The following is a 16,784-nucleotide window of genomic DNA, read 5'->3' as shown; positions in this document are numbered from 1 at the left end:
AGGTTTTCAAAGCTTGCAGAGGGATTTGGAACAGCTAGAAAAATGGGCTGTAAAATGGCAGATGGAGTTTAATGCAGACAAGTATGAGGTACTGTACTTTGGAAGGACAAACCAAGGTAGAACATACGAGGTAAGTGGTAGGACACTGAAGAGTGCAGTAGAACAGAGGGATCTGGGGATACAGATACATAATTCCCTAAACGTGGCATCACAAGTAGATAGGGTTGTAAAGAGTGCATTTGGTACATTGGCCTTAACGAATCAAAGTATTGAGTAAAAGAGTTGGAATGTTACGGTGAGGTTGTATGAGACATTGGTGAGGCTGAATTTAGAGTATTGTGTGCAGTTTTGGTCACCTAATTACAGGAAGGATATTAATAAGGTTGAAAGAGCGGAGAAGGTTTACAAGGATGCTGTCGGGACTTGAGAAACTGAGTCACAGAGAAAGTTTGAATAGGTTAGGACTTTATTCCGTCGAGCATAGAAGAATGAGGGGAGATTTGATAGAGGAGTATAAAATTATGGGTATAGATAGAGTGAATGCAAGCAGGCTTTTTCCACTGAGGCTAGGGGAGAAAAAAACTAGAGGACATGGGTTAAGGGTGAAGGGGGAAAAGTTTGAAGGGAATATTTTGGGGGGCTTCTTCACACAGAGAGTGGTGGGAGTATGGAATGAGCTGCCAGATGAAGTGGTGAAAGCGGGTTCACTTTTAACATTTAAAAAAAACTTGGACAGGTACATGGAGTGTGGAGGGATATTGTCCAGATGCAGGTCAGATGGACTAGGCAGAAAAGTGGTTTGGCGCAGCCAAGAAGGGCCAAAAAGCCTGGTTCTGTGCTGTAACGTTGTATGGTTCTCTAGTTGGACTATCAACATATTGTTCCAAAGAACCTTCCTGGGCACATTTTATAAATTCCTCCCTGTCCGAACCACCAGCCCTAAGGGATTTCCAGTTTACATGAGGGAAATTAAAATCTCCCACTAGAACAACCCTATTTTTTCTACACCTGTCCAGAATCTCCTACATGTCCGTTCCTTGACTTCTCGTGGGCTGTTGAGAGGCCTGTAGTATACCCCCAGCATAGTGACTGCGCCCTTCCTGTTTCTGAGCCCACAGTGTCTCGTTACGTGATCCTTCCAAGTTGTCCATCCTCTGTACTGCTGTAATATGCTCCCTTACCAGTATTGTTACTCCTCCACTTCTTCTAGCCCCTCCTCTGTCTCACCTAAAACATTCATACCCCAGAATATTCAGCCATCAGTCCTGTTCTTCTTTTAACCAAGTCTCTGTCATTGCAACCAGATCCAAGTTCCACGCATGCGTTAAGGCTGTAAGGTAATCTGTTTTGCCCATTATGCTTCTTGCATTGAAGCAGATGCACTCCAGACCTCCAGGCCACTGAGTTCATCCTCCCCCAAGATTGCTCTTCCACTTATGTAGCCTTGTCTTGGCCCCATGCTCGTCCCCAGTCTCTACACTTGCTGACCTATTGTTCCGATCCCACCCCCCTGCCACATTAGTTTAAACCCACCTGAACCATACTAGCAAACCCCCAAGCCAGGATATTGGTGCCCCTCAGGTTTAGGTGTAACCCATCCTTCTTGTACAGTTCCAATCCTCCCTAGAAGACTTCCCAATTATCCATGAATCTGAAACCCTTCCTCCTGTACCAGTTCTTTAGCCATGTGTTCAGCTGGACAATCTCCCTGTTCTTAGCCTCGCTAGCACGTGGCACGGGGAGCAATCCAGAGATTGCTATCCTAGAGGTCCTGCTTTTTAGCCTTCTACCTAACTCCCTAAATTGCTCTTGGAGGACCTCCCTGTTCTTTCTGCTTACGTCATTTGTACCAATGTGGACAATGACATCTGTCTGATTACCCTCCCTTTTTAGGATGCTTTCTACCTGCTCAGAGATATCCAGGACCCTGGCACCAGGGAGGCAGACTACCCCCCTGGAGTTTCATTTGCGCCCACAGAACCGCCTGTCTAAAGGATTGTCTAAACTTTTCAAAATCCAGAAATAATATTCATTGTTGGGCACCTCTGATCATGTGGCAACCAAAAATTAATATCCATCTAATACATGCTATTAATCAAAGGACATGAAACTGAAATCTTCAGGAACATTTCAAAGTTATTAATTAACAGGGTTTAATTTTTGAAACTTTATGTATTAATAACACAGTAATGAAAACATTCTTCCAAGTTCGAACCAACGTGCTGTTTTCTAACTATTATATTTAAACACAAATTTGCAGTCGTGCTGGTTATATACTGAAAAGTTCTGCATGTATCTGGGATAACTGAAAGCTGGAGAAAATATAGAGCAAATTTCAGTTTGAAAGTTTTTTTTCTGTGAAATATATTTTGAATCCAAAGCATTTTCCACTGACTAGTTTGTACTGCCATTAACATTTAGTCAATAACTTTGCCTGATTTTGCAGCTCTGTTCCAAGAAACAAGCATCCATTCCAAGAGGTAAGTAAGTTGCTCAAATAGTTTGGAGGTACTGGACTGACATTGAAAATTGCCTTAATGAGTTCTGACATAGCAGCAGGTATTTTGGAGAACTGACAGGATAGTTGCAACTTTTAAGTGACCGCAGCCACGTCGAAAATATTAAATTTTGAATCTGTAAGTAAGAAGTAATCTAAAATAAGGAATTTCATGGAGAAGGGACCACTTGTTTTGTAACTGCAAGGAAATATAGTTGGAATTTGCTGCCAATTTCTCCTGCTGTCAGGTTATGTGCCAAAATTTCCTTATGTCTGTTTGCTTTGAAGTTTATTAACATTTTATTCTGATATTTAACATTTGGTGGAAGTTGCATCAGCACAGTACCTTTAGTCTGCAGATATATTACAAACCTGTAGAATGGCATAATGTAAATAGTTATAAGTGGTTTTGTTTCTGGAGTCACCTCTCATCTATCTATGGCCCCACATTTCCTGCATCATATTTGACTACAAATTATGCTGAAACTGATGTGAGTTTCTCCACCAGCATTTCTGACAGGAACTTGTGCTGAAGTTTCCTGTGGATCTCAATTGATTAAGCCCCTTATGTTCCTTTTTGTCTACCAGTACTAAGTGTAACATCTGTACACACATTGGAAAGGTTGTGCCAACTGTTTAATTCTTCTGAATGCATAGGGTTGGGGAGTGTCTGAAAAGTTTTACGTGTCCTGAGACTTTGGTTTAATGTAAGCTTCAGTAAGAATTGTTAATAAAATTCTCCTAAATATGAGGGTATAAATCTACATCAATGTACTGTGCTGGATTTTCCTGGATTTATGCAATCTGGTCTTTTGCATGGGAGTTGGAACTCTCTAGATGACTTTAGCAGATGTAGTTCTGAAGTAATGCAAATGACCGAGGAAATTTAAAACTAGTTTTGTTTCAATGCAAAATTATTATACACGAGTTACTTTGGGCAGCAATGAGGTTGGGTGGGAAATCTGCACAATGCCACTCTTACGCCTCAGTTGGACTAAAATTTCCAAGAAATTCGAGGCCTTCAATTTTGGATGGAAAAATCCATCCAGTGCATTTTTTCCCAATGTTACCAATTCTCCACCTGTGTTTGTCTAAAGTTTTCTGTTCTTTGCAGATTACATTGTAAGAAGAGTGCAAATAAGCAGATTAGAGAAAATAATTCTACAGCTCAGCTAACCTTCTCATTCTATTAATTACCCACAGGAGGAAATTAGGTTTATCATCTGTAATATGGATCAAAGCCTAACATTTAATTTCTAGATCGTAGTTGCACTATGGTTATTGTCAAAGTGATTGCAGCTTCAATTACTTACAGTACATGTATCAAAAATCCTGATGAATGTTGTAAGGTTAAACATGCATTGTCATCTGTCACCAATTTTCTTTTGGTTTTGAAGTCTGTTTTGAATTCCAATATTTATCGAATTGAAGCCAACTTTATAGTTGCTATTTTGTGTAACCTGTGTGCACTTGATGTATCTTCTTGTGAAAATGGTGATTTGTGGATAACTCAATCTTATGGCTTTTCAAAGCACATTGTGTCACATATATTAGTATATAGTGAAAAGTGTTGTTTCTTGTGCTGTATACAGTCAAAGCATACCGTACATTGAGAAGGAAAGGAGAGGGGGATGCAGAATGTAGTGTTACAGTCAAAGGTAGGGTATAGAGAAAAATTGACTTAATGTAAGTAGGTCCATTTGAAAGTCTGATGTCCGCAGGAAAGAACCTGTTCTTGAGTCGGTTGGTACGTGACCTCAAACTTTTGTATCCATCTCCAGATGGAAGAAGGTGTAAGAGAGTATGTCTGGAGTGTGTGGCGTCCTTGATTATGCTGGCTGCTTTTCTGAGGCAGCGGGAAGTGTAGACAGAGTGAATGGATAGGAGGATGGTTTGCATGATGGACTGGGCATTGTTCACAACCCTTTGTAGTTTCTTGCAGTTCGTAGTTTCTTTTGAATCAGCAAAAGCAAAAAATTATTAAAGCTAAATGGAAGAGTTGTCATAGGTATTTTTATAGGTGGCGGGATTGAGAGGGAATTTCTAGAATTGGAGTTAATGACGGTTGGAAATTCAGCAAGAGAAATTTAGAGAAATGGAGTCTAGATATACATTGTTTCTGTGGCCATGAGATTGAAGTTGACACACTTAATGATGCGAAGTGTAAGTGAGCAGCATACAGAATGATTGGAATATCAGACTTGAAGCTCGGCTCTAAGTCGAGAAGAGTGTCCTGGTATTGTCCATTCTGGATCAATTATAGAACAAAGAATAAAAATTACGGCACAGGAACAGGCCCTTCGGTCCTCCAAGCCTGCACCGACTCATGCTGCGCAGCTGAACTAAAACCCTCCACCCTTCTGGGGACCATATCCCTCTATTCCTATCCTATTCACATATTTGTCAAAACATCCCTTAAAAGTCACTACCATATCTGCTTCCACTACCTCCCCCGGCAATGAGTTCCAGGCACCCACCACTGTCAGTGCACAAAATCTGGCTCGTGCATCTTGTTTAAACCTGTGCCCCCTAGTAATTGATTCTTCCACCCTGGGAAAAAGCTTCTGACGATCCACTCTGTCCATACCTCTTGTAATCTTCTCGACTTCTCGAGGGATCGCCCCTCAACCTTTGTTGTTCCAGTGAGAACAAACCAAGTTTTCCAACTTCTCCTCGTAGCTAATACCGTCCATACCAGGCAACATCCTGGTAAATCTTTTCTGTACCCTCTCCAAAGTCTCCACATCTTTCTGGTAGCCTGGCAACCAGAATTGAACACTGTATTCCAAGTGCAGTCTAACTAAAGTTCTGTAAAGCTGCCAATTTTTAAACTCGATGCCCCAGCTGATGACAGCAAGCATGCTGTATGCCTTCTTGACTACCTTCTCCATCTACGTTGGCACTTCCAATGACCTGTACACACACATCCCTCTGCCTATCAATATTCTAATATATTGGAGACTTGGCCACAGAAATGGCAGATGGAGTTTAATCTGGTCAAATGAGAGGTGACGCTTTTTGGAGGATTAAATTTGGGTGTGAATTATACTGTAAATGACAGAACTCTAGGAACATTAACATATAAGGGGATCTGGGTGTGCAGGTCCATAGTTCCCTAAAAGTGGCAATGCAGGTGGCCAAGGTAATTAAGAAGGCATATGGCATACTTGCCTTCAGGAGCCTAGGCATTGAGTAAAGAGTTGGGAAATCATGTTCCATCTATTCAAAACCTTGGTTAGGCCACGTTTGGAGTATTGCACGCAGTTCTGGTCACCACACTACCAGAAGCAATTAGAAGCTTTGGAGAGAGGGAAGAAACTAAGATCTTGCCTGGCCTCAAGGACAATGAGTATGAAGAAAGGGTAAATAAACTAGGATTGTTTTCATAGGAAAGACAGAGGCTGAGGGGAGACAATATAAGAGGTCTACAAAATTATGAGAGGCAATGATAGGGTCAGGCTTTTTCCAAGGATGGAATATCAATTACAAGGGAACATAGGTTCAAAGTAAGAAAGGGAAAGTTTAAGGGAGATATGCTAAGGAAGCTTTTCATGCAGAGAGTGGTGGGTGCCTGGAATGTGCTGCCAGAGGAGGTAGAGAAAGCAGGTACATTAGCAACATTCAAGAGACATCTGGATGAGTACCTGAATCGGGAGGGAATAGAGGATATGGACTAAGTAAGGACAGAAGGTTTTTTATTTGTAGTACATCAAGCACATGAGATTGCAGGTAATCTCTTGAGATGGATAGAATGTTGGTTAGTAAATAGGAAGCAAAGAGTTGGCGTAAGTGGGTCATTTTCTGACTGGCAGGTAGTGACTAGTGGGGTTCCACAGGGATCTGTGCTAGCACCCTTGACTCATTACATTATATATTAATGATTTGGAAGATTTAACTGAATGTATCATCTCCAAATTTGCACATGATACAAAGTTGAATGGGAAGCTGAGCTGTGAGGAGAATGCAGAGATGCTTCAGCATGTGTTGCACAGGCTGAGTGTGTGGGTATACACATGGCAGGTGCGGTATAATGTGGATAAGTGTGAGGTTATCCACTTTGGTAGCAATAGTAGGAAGACAAATTATTACTTGAATGGGTGTAAATTGAAAGAGATGGATACTCAGCAAGACCTTGGTGTCCATGTGCATTAATCGCTGAAAGTCAGTGTGCAGGTACAACAGGCAGTAAAGAAGGCAAATGGTATATTGGCTTTCATAGCGAGAGGAGTTGAGTATAGGAATAGAGATGTTTTACTGCAATTGTATGGGACGTTAGTGAGGCCACACCTGGAACACTATCAGCAGTTTTGGTATCCTTATCTGAGGAATGATGCCCTTGCTATTGAAGGAATACAGCGAAGGTTTACCAGGCTGATTCCTGGAACGGCAGGTTTTTCTTATGAGGAGAGACTAAGTCAGTTAGGATTGTATTCATTGGAATTGAGAAGAATGAGAGGGGATCTCATAGAAATGTGTAAACTGGACACTCTAGTTTTCCCTCTCAGTCCAAAGATGTGTGGGTTAGGTTGATTAATCATACTCAATTGCCCCTTGGTTCAGGAAGATTAGCAGGGTAAATATGTGGGGTTAAGTGGATAGGGCCTGAGTGGGATTGTTGTCGGTGCAGACTCGATGGGCCGAAAGGTTCCCTTGTAAAGGGATTCTATGATTCGATGATATATAAAATTCTAATGGGGTTAGACAGGATAGATTTTGTTGGGGGAGACCCAAACTCGGGGCCATAACTTAAAGATAAAGTGTAACTTTTAGGACTGAGATGAGGAGAAATTTCTTCACCCAGTGAGTGGTATATGTGTGGAATTCACTATCACAAAGTATTTGAGGCCAAAACATAGTGTAGTTTCAAGAAGAAATTAGATGAAGCTCTTGGGGCTAAAGGAATCAAGGGATATGGGGGGAAAGGGGGTTCAGGATATAGAATTTGATGTTCAGCCATGATCATAATGCATGGCAGAGCAGGCTCGAATGGCAGAATGGCTTACTCCTGCTTCTAGTTTCTATCTCCCTTCTGCTGGTCTACATTGGCTCCCAGTTAAGCAACTTTATTTTAGTATTCTGACCCTTCAAATCTTTCCATGGCCTCACTCACCCCTATATCTGTGATCTCCTTTAGCCTTACTGCCCCACAAGATCTCTGCATTCCACCAATTCTAGCCTCATAAGTATTTTAACCCACACCCAACTTATGCCAAGACCCACTTACGCCAACTCTTTGCTTCCTATTTACTAACCAACATTCTATCCATCTCAAGAGATTACGTGCAATCTCATGTGCTTGAGGTACTACAAATAAAAAACCTTCTGTCCTTAGCCCAATTTTAATGATCAACTATTGATAACTGTGCTTCAGCTGCCAAGGCCCTGAGATTAGAATTTTCTTTCTAAACCTCTCCTTGTTTCCAATTTTATTTCCCCCTTTAACACACACAAATTTTGACCAAGCTTTTTGGTCATTAGGGCAGCATGGTGGCACAGTTTTCAGCACTGCTGCCTCACATCACCAGGATTACCAGCTTGGGCCACTGTTTGTTTGGAGTCTGCACATTCTCCCCATGCTTGTGTGGATTTCCTCCAGGTGTTCCACACTCCTCCCACAGTCCAAAAGATATGCTGGTTAGGTGCATTGGCCATGCTAAATTCTCCCTTGGTGTACCTGAACAGTTGCCGCAGTGTGACGACTAGGGGATTTCAAAGTAACTTCATTGAGTGTTAATGTAAGCCTACTTGTGACACTAATAAATAAATAAAGCATGTTAAATTTTATTTTCTAACTGTTCTAAAATGCCTTGAGATATTAATTATGCTAAAGATTAATGCAAACTGTGGTATTCTTTCAAATCTCAATTCAACTTGTGTACTGCAGCCATTGTGCATTATGACAATTGAAAATAGAGATCACTAATGAATTACAGTCCATGCTGGAACATTGTCATATTTCTCCATTAGCGGGAGAGGCAAATGGTTATATAAAGCTGAAGGGGTCACCCTACAAATGTGGGATAATATTATAAATTATTTAACTGTTTTTCTATTCACCTTGTTATTCGTTCAATGACCTGTTTAAAAATTCAAATGGCAAAAATAGTCTAGAGCTTTTTTTCGGTGTGCTGTTGTCCAAACGAGTTCATGAAGTTTGTGTTTTCATTTTCTAGGCCATTGTCTTTATAGTTGGAGGCGGAAATTATATTGAATATCAGAACCTTGTTGATTATACTAAGGTAAGACGGCATTTAATATTGGAAAATGCAGAAAATCTGTGAAACTGACAATCACCAGGAGATAATCAATTTCCGGCGAAAGCCTTACAGTTGGTGGATTTTCTTGTCCGTAGGCCAGGAACAGCCCTGCACATGTGCAGTTTGGCTTTTTGATTTCTTTGGATGCAGAAACCATGCCTACCTGTCTGCAAAAGAAAAAATACTAGTGTATAGATTAGATATTGTAAATTGTGCTTTCCTTACAAAATTGTATAGTTGGGGTAAAGTAGTAGAGAGATTTGATTCATTAACTGTGATTGTATTGAAATCTTTCCAACATTTTTGTTTCATGTAATATTTTTCTTTAAGTGTTCTATTCCTTGCGTTAAAAGTACACACCCAGAATCCTGTGAATGTTGGTAACTATCCTTCTCGATTTCTAAAAAAATTAGGATCTAACAAGCCAGGTTTCATTCTGAGATCTGACTTGCCCAATATTAACATCAGATGGGATTGTTTTCAAGTAACTGTTTCCAAGAAAGGTAATGAAACAAGCTGTCTGTGTGGATGGCACGATGGCAAAGTGGTTAGCACTGCTGCCTCACAGTGCCAGGGACTTGAGTTCAATTCCGGCCTTGGGTGATTGTGTAGAGTTTACACATTCTCCCGGGGTTTCCTCTGGGTGCTCCAGTTTCCTGCCACACTCCAAAAATGCATAGGTCAGGTTGATTGGCTATGTTCAATTGCCCCTTAAGGTAGCAGCCTGCGTTACTTCAAAAGATGCATATTCTGTCTGACTGACTTCCTTGACTATTTTGAGGAACTGACAGCCGTAGTGAAAATCAGAAAATCCCATGATATAACCTCATGGACCATTAATGCTGTATGACTGTTCCTGTTTTGTAAATTCTATATAGTTCTGTCTAATGTATATAAATGACTAGAAACATTGCGCAGAAAAGGCTTGACAAGCTAAGCTATTGAAGTTCCTGTTTGAAAACTTGAAGCTTTTTGAGAAGGTGTCCTAAAGAGAGAGAGATCATTGTGCACTAGTTAGGGAAGTTGTACAGTTTGCAGAGTGTATTGTGAATGGAACACCCAAATGATCAGTGATGAGATCTGACCATACAATTTGTGTGGATTCAAAACACATTAGATTTTCAGGTGATAATGAAAGTAGGCACAAATTTGATAAGCAGGGAATTATAGAAAAGTCTTGACAATATTTACAAATGGACAAAAATATGGCAGATACGTTGCATTTAACAACAAAACAGATCCATAATGCCAAAGAAATGAGATGTGAGGAAAGGTTGAAGAAACTTTCATATGTAAAGATAAACCATAGTTGCAGAATAAGGACATGTGCAAATTTGTTTAAAAAGCATGACATCAATTCTTTACATGATCAGTACTTAGAACTTCTTCTGAATAAGTAATGGAGCAAAAAACTTGATGGTGGAGATTTGATGTGTCAATAATGAATCAACTCCAGAAGCAAATAAGATCATAAGATGTAGGAGCAGAAGTAGACCATTCAGCCCATTAATTCTGCTCTGTCATTCAGTGAGATCATGGCTGATCTGATGAAATCCTCAACTCCACTTTCCCACCTAATCCCCATAAAGACTTGATCCCCTTACTGATTAAAAATCTGTCCATCTCAGCCTTGAACAAAACAACCCAGCCTCCACAGCCCTCTGCAGTAAAGAATTCCATAGACTCACTACTTTCTGAGGAAAGAAGCTCCTCCTCAGTCCTTATTCTGAGATTATGCCCTCTGTCTGAGACTCTCCGACATCATCTCACCATCTACCCTGTCAATTCTCCTGAGAATCCTATATGTCTCAATAAGATTGCCTCTCATTCTTCTGAACTCCAGTGAATACAGGCCCACCCTACTCGATCTCTCTTCAGGGCGGCACAGTAGCACAGTGGTTAGCACTGCTGCTTTACAGCTCCAGGGACCTAAGTTTGATTCCCGGCTTGGGTCACTGCCTGTGTGGAGTTTGCACATTCTTCCTGTGTCTGTGTGGGTTTTCTCCAGGTGCTCCTGTTTCCTCCCACAGTCCAAAGATGTGCGAGTTAGGTTAATTGGCTATGCTAAATTATCCCTTAGTGTCCCGGGATGCATAGGTTAGCGGGATTAGCAGGGATGTAGGGATATGGGGTAGGGTCTGGGTGGGATCCTGGTCGGTGTAGACTCAATGGGCCGAATGACCTCTTTCTGCAATGTAAGGTTTCTATGATTCTCGTAAGAAAACCTCTCCATATCCAGGATCAACCACCTCTGGACTGTCTCAAGTGTCAATATATCTTTCCTTAGATAAGGGACCAAAATGTTCACAGTATTTCAGATATGGGCAGCACAGTGGTTGGCGTTGTTGCCTCTCAGCGCCAGGGACCCGGGTTCGATTCTGGCCTCAGGTGACTGTGTGGAGTATGAACGTTCTCCCTATGTGTACGCGTGTTTCCTTCAGGTGCTCTGGTTTCCTCCCACACTCCAATGATGTGCAAGTTGGTTAGTCATGCTAAATTGCCTATTAATGTCAGGAAAAATAGCAGGGTTACGGGGATTATTTTCAGTGCAGGCTCGATAGGGTGAATGGCCTCCTTTTGCCTTGTAGGGTTCTCTGATTCTATGTGGTCTAATGAATGCCTTATATGGTTTTAGCAAGACTCCCCTATTTTTATACTCCATTCCTTTTGAAATAAAGGCGAACATTCAATTTCCTTCCCAGCAGGCTGAACTTGCCTGCTAACTAGCTTTTTGTGATGAATGCACTCCCAAATCCTTCTGAGCTGCCGTTATCTACAGGCTTTCTCCATTTAATGGGCTTCATCACTTGTGTTTAGATTCCTGGAAGATATATCATCAATACAATATCTAATTGAAGGCAAGGAAAACATTTACTAAAAGTTATATCTATGGCTTCTGAACCTGAAAGTTGGCGATATCAACATTGTTTCCATTGGAATGAAGCAGGACTGGCATAAGAAAGTAAATTAATTTATTTGTGGAGCTATGGATGGATTTTTAATGCAAATTTAATATTAAGTAATCAGTGGCAAATTCTCTCAAACATTTTTTGATATCTGGAGTATTTAACCTCTCTTTATGGTCACAGGAATGTGAAGATGAAATTGTTTAAAAATTCTGGTTTGATGATTGAAGAATTATATCTTTGGAACATTATGAAAAACCAAAGGTTATTCTCCAAATAGATATAGATGGAGAAGAAAATGTTTATATAGTGCCTTTCATTGCTTCAGAACATCCCAAAATGTTTTATTGCCAATTAGGCACTATTGAAGTATAGTCGTTATTGTAATACAGGAAACATGGCAGCCGGTTTACCAACACAAAACTCTCACCAACAGCAGTGTGATGAGAAGTAAGTAATTTGGTGTTCTTTGTGTGATGTTGATTATAGGATAACTATTGTCTGGGATTGTTCCATGGGATCTTTATTTTCACCTTCAGAGAGCAAACAGTGTTCTGATTTAACATATCATCTGAGATACACCACCTCCAGCAGCTAATAAGCAGTCCCTCAATATAGCATCAGAGTGTCAGCTTAGATTTTTATACTGATGCCCTGAAATGGACTTGACCCCACAATCATCTTTACTCAGAGGTGAGAGTGCTGACAATTGAACCATTGCTGACACTTTTATAAGATTTCTTAAACACAGAAAACACTTGGATAACATCAGTGAAGGAGAATAGGTTAAGTTAGTTTGTCAGAAGTAGATTCTTCAGATCTTGAGAAATTCATAAAACTTCATAACTTGCTGTGATTGATATCAATTTAAGAAGACTGTATCTGTGAGGCATTATCCAGCAATTTACAAGTAAAGAAACAGTCATAATCATAGTCATAGAGATTTACAGCATGGAAATAGGGACCTTCAGCCCACATTGTCCATGCCGTCCCTCTTTTTTTAACCACTAAGCCGGTCCCAATTCCCCACATTTGGCCCGTATCCTTCTATACCCATCTTATCCATGTAATTGTCTAAATGCTTTTTAAAAGAGAAAATTGTAGCCACCTCTGGCAGCTTGTTCCAGACACTTACCACCCACTGTGTGAATAAATTGCAGTAAAAAGTTTGACAACACCAGGTTTAAGTCCAACCGATTTATTTGATAGTGATTTTACTATCAAATAAATCGTTTGGACTTAAACCTGGTGTTGTCAGACTTTTTACTGTGTTTACCCCAGTCCAACGCCAGCATATCCACATCATGAATAAATTGCCCCTCTGGACCCTTTTGGATCTCTCTCCTCTCACCTTAAACTATGCCTGTAGTTTTAGATTCCCCTACCTTTGGGAAGAGATGTTGACGATCTAGCTGCTTTATGCCCGTCATTATTTTATAGACCTCTATAATGTTTTCAACGCTCCAGGCCAAAAAATACCCAGCTTCTCAAAGAACAAAAAACAAAGAAAATTACAGCACAGGAACTGGCCCTTCGGCCCTCTACGCCTACATCGACAATGCTACCCAACTGAACTAAAACCCCTTACCCTTCCGGGACCATGTCCCTCTATTCTTATCCTATTCATATATTTGTCCAGATGCTCCTTAAAAGTCACTAACATTTCTGCTGATATTATCTCCCCCGGCAGCGAGTTCCAGGCACCCACTGCTCTCTGTGTAAAAAATAAAACTGGCTTCGTTCTTCTCCTTTAAACCTTGACCGTCACACCTTAAACCTATTCCCTCTAGAAATTGACTCTTCCACTCTGGGGAAAAAAGCTGACTATCTGACTATCCACATTGTCCATGCTCCTCATAATCTTGTAAACTTCTATCACGTTGCCCCTCAACCTACATCATTCCAGTGAGAACAAACCAAGTTTCTCCAACCTTTCCTCATAGCTAATGTCCTCCATACCAGGCAACATCCTGGTAAATCTTTTCTGTACCCTCCCCAAAGTCTCTACATCCTTCTGGTAGCATGGCAACCCAGAATTGAACACTATATTCCAAGTACAGCCTAACTAAAATTCAGTAAAGCTGCAACATGACTTGCCAACTTTTAAACTCAATGCCCCGGCTGATGAAGGCAAGCGTGCCGTATGCCTTCTTGACTACCTTTTTCCACCTGCACTGCCACTTTCAGTGACCTGTGTACCTGCACAACCAGATCCCTTTGCCTATCCCTTAAGGGTTCTGCCATTTACTGTATATTTCCTATCTGTATTAGAACTTCCAAAATGCATTACCTCACATTTGTCCGGATTAAACTCCATCTGCCATCTCTCCACCCAAGTCTCCAACTGATCTATATTCTATTGTATCCGCAGATCGTCCTCATCGCTATCCACAACTCCACCAACCTTTGTGTCTTCTGCAAACTATTGATCAAACCAATTACATTTTCCTCCAGATCATTTATATATATTACAAACAGCAAAGGTCTCAGCACTGATCCTGAGAAATGCCACTTGTCACAGCCCTCCAATGAGAAATGCACGCTTCCACTGCTACCTTCTGTCTTCTAAGACCGAGTAAGAAGTCTCACAACACCAACATTATGGCTTCTATGAAAGTTAGTTCTGTATCCATCTTACCAGCTCACATCTGATCCCATGCAACTTCACTTTCTGCACCAGTCTGCCATGAGGGACCTTGTCAGAGGCCGTACTGAAGTCCATATAGACAACATCCACTGCTCTACCCTCATTAATCATCTTTGTCACTTCCTCGAAAAACACGATCAAGTTGGTGAGGCAACCATGTTGCCTCTCGCTAATAAGTCCACTTATTTCCAAGTGGAAGTAAATCCTGTCTCAAAGAATTCTCTCCAATTATTTCCCTACCACTGACATAAGGCTCACCGGCCTGTAATTATCTGGATTATCCTTGCTAGCCTCCTTAAACAATGGAACAACATTGGCTATTCTCCAATCCTCTGGGACCTCCCCTGTAGTCATGATGTGGAGATGCCAGCATTGGACTGGGGTAAACACAATGAGAAGTCTCACAACACCAGGTTAAAGTCCAACTGGTTTATTTGGTAGCAAAAGCCACTGGCTTTCGGAGTCCTGTTCCTTCTTCAGGTAAGTGGGAGTTCTGTTTACAAACAGGACATATAAAGACACAAACTTAATTTACAAAATAGTGGTTGGAATGCGAGTCTTTACAGGTAATCAAGTCTTAAAGGTACAGACCATGTGAGCGCAGAGAGCACTCAACGCAAGTTAAAGAAATAGTTATTGTCTCCAGACAATTAGTGAGATTTTGCAAGCCCAGGCAAGTCGTGGGAGTTACAGATAGTGTGACATGAACCCAAGGTCCCGGTTCAGGCCGTCATCTTGTGTGCAGAACTTGGCTATCAGTTTCTGCTCAGCGACTCCACGTTGTCATGTGTTGTGAAAGCCACCTTGGAGGACGCTTACCCAAAGATTGAGGCCGAATGCCCGTGACCGGTGAAGTGTTCCCCAACAGGAAGTGTTCCCCACTCTTGCCTGATGATTGTCGAGCGGTGTTCATTTACCCGTTGTTGTAGCGTCTGCATGGTCTCCCCAATGTACTGTGCCTCGGGACATCCTTTCCTGCAGCATATCAGATTGACAACGTTGGCCGAGTTGCAAGAGTATGTAGTGTACCTGGGGGATGGTGTTCTCACGTGCAATGATGGCATCTGTGTCGATGATCCGGCATGTCTTGCAGAGGTTGCTTTGGCAGGGTTGTGTGGTGTCGTGGTCATTGTTCTCCTGAAGGCTGGGTAGTTTGCTGCGGACAGTGGTCTGTTTGAGGTTGTGCAGTTGTTCGAAGGCAAGAAATGGGGGTGTGGGGATGGCCTTAGCGAGATGTTTGTCTTCCTCAATGACATGTTGAAGGCGCCGGAGAAGATGTTGTAGCTTCTCCGCTCCTGAAAAGTACTGGATGATGAAGGGTACTCTGTCCACCATGTCCTGTGTTTGTCTTCTGAGGAGGTCGGTGCGGTTTTTCGCTGTGATGCGTCAGAACTGTCATTCGATGAGTCGAGCACCATATCCTGTTCTTTGGAGAGCATCTTTCAGCGTCTAGAGGTGTCTGTTGCGATCCTCCTTATCTGAGCAGATCCTGGGTATGCGGCGGGCTTGTCAGTAGGGGATGGCTTCTTTAACGTGTTTTGGGGTGGAAGCTGGAGAAGTGGAGCACCGTGAGGTTACCCGTGTTTCAGTTGTTATAGTTGTTTCAATCTCCATCGAGGACGGTCACCTCAGCACTTCACTGTACCGCAAGCCCACAGATAACCTCACGACGCATGTGTCCAAGAATGCAACCAATTCCGGACAGTAGTCCATGCTGAGTCTGATGGTGGGATGGAACTTGTTGATGTCATCATTTAGTTGTTACAGTGATTGAAACAACTGTAACTATAACTACAACAACTGAAACATGGATAACCTCACAATGCTCCGCTTCTCCAGCTTCCACCTTAAACATGTTAAAGAAGCCCATCCCCTACGGACAAGCCCTCCGTATACACAGGATCTGCTCAGATGGGGAGGATCGCAACAGACACCTCCAGACGCTGAAAGATGCCCTTATAAGGACAAGATATAGCGCTCGACTCATCGATCTTGTCTTCAAACAACTGCACAGCCTCAAACAGACCATGTCGTCAGCAAACTACCCAGCCTTCAGGAGAACAATGACCACGACACCACACAGCCATGCCACAACAACCTCTGCAAGACGTGCCAGATCATCGACACAGATGCCAATATCTCATGTAAGAACACCATCACTAGGTACATGGTACATACTTTTGCAACTCGGCCAACATTGTCTGTCTGATACGCTGCCGGAAAGGTTGTCCCGAGGCATGGTACATTGGGGGAGACCATGTAGATGCTACGACAACGGATGAATGAACACTGCTCGACAATCATTGGGCAAGAGTGTTCTCTTTCTGTTGGGGAACACTTCACCCGTCACGGGCATTTGGCCTCTAATCTTCGGATAAGCATTCTCCAAGGCAGCCTTCATGACACACGACAACGCAGAGCCGCTGATAGCTAAGTTCCAAACATATGAGGACAGCTTCAACCGGGATCCTGGGTTC

At 41.9% G+C, this 16,784-nt stretch overlaps 1 protein-coding gene across 2 annotated transcripts in view; it reads left to right on the top strand.

The window, feature by feature from the left end:
* Positions 1–16,784, top strand: part of scfd1 (sec1 family domain containing 1) — a 262,452-nt gene that overhangs the window by 226,022 nt on the left and 19,646 nt on the right. For both annotated transcript variants that reach the window (XM_080202894.1, XM_080202895.1), the window contains exons 22-23: positions 2,447–2,480; positions 8,671–8,736. In XM_080202894.1, coding sequence (XP_080059020.1) covers positions 2,447–2,480; positions 8,671–8,736 — 100 coding nt within the window. The remainder of the gene's footprint in view (positions 1–2,446; positions 2,481–8,670; positions 8,737–16,784) is intronic.

Source organism: Carcharhinus amblyrhynchos, chromosome 14, assembly GCF_965287045.1.
Source record: "Carcharhinus amblyrhynchos chromosome 14, sCarAmb.v2.hapA, whole genome shotgun sequence".
In the NCBI taxonomy this organism is placed as follows: domain Eukaryota; kingdom Metazoa; phylum Chordata; class Chondrichthyes; order Carcharhiniformes; family Carcharhinidae; genus Carcharhinus; species Carcharhinus amblyrhynchos.
This window is presented reverse-complemented; position numbering and strand designations above follow the sequence as displayed.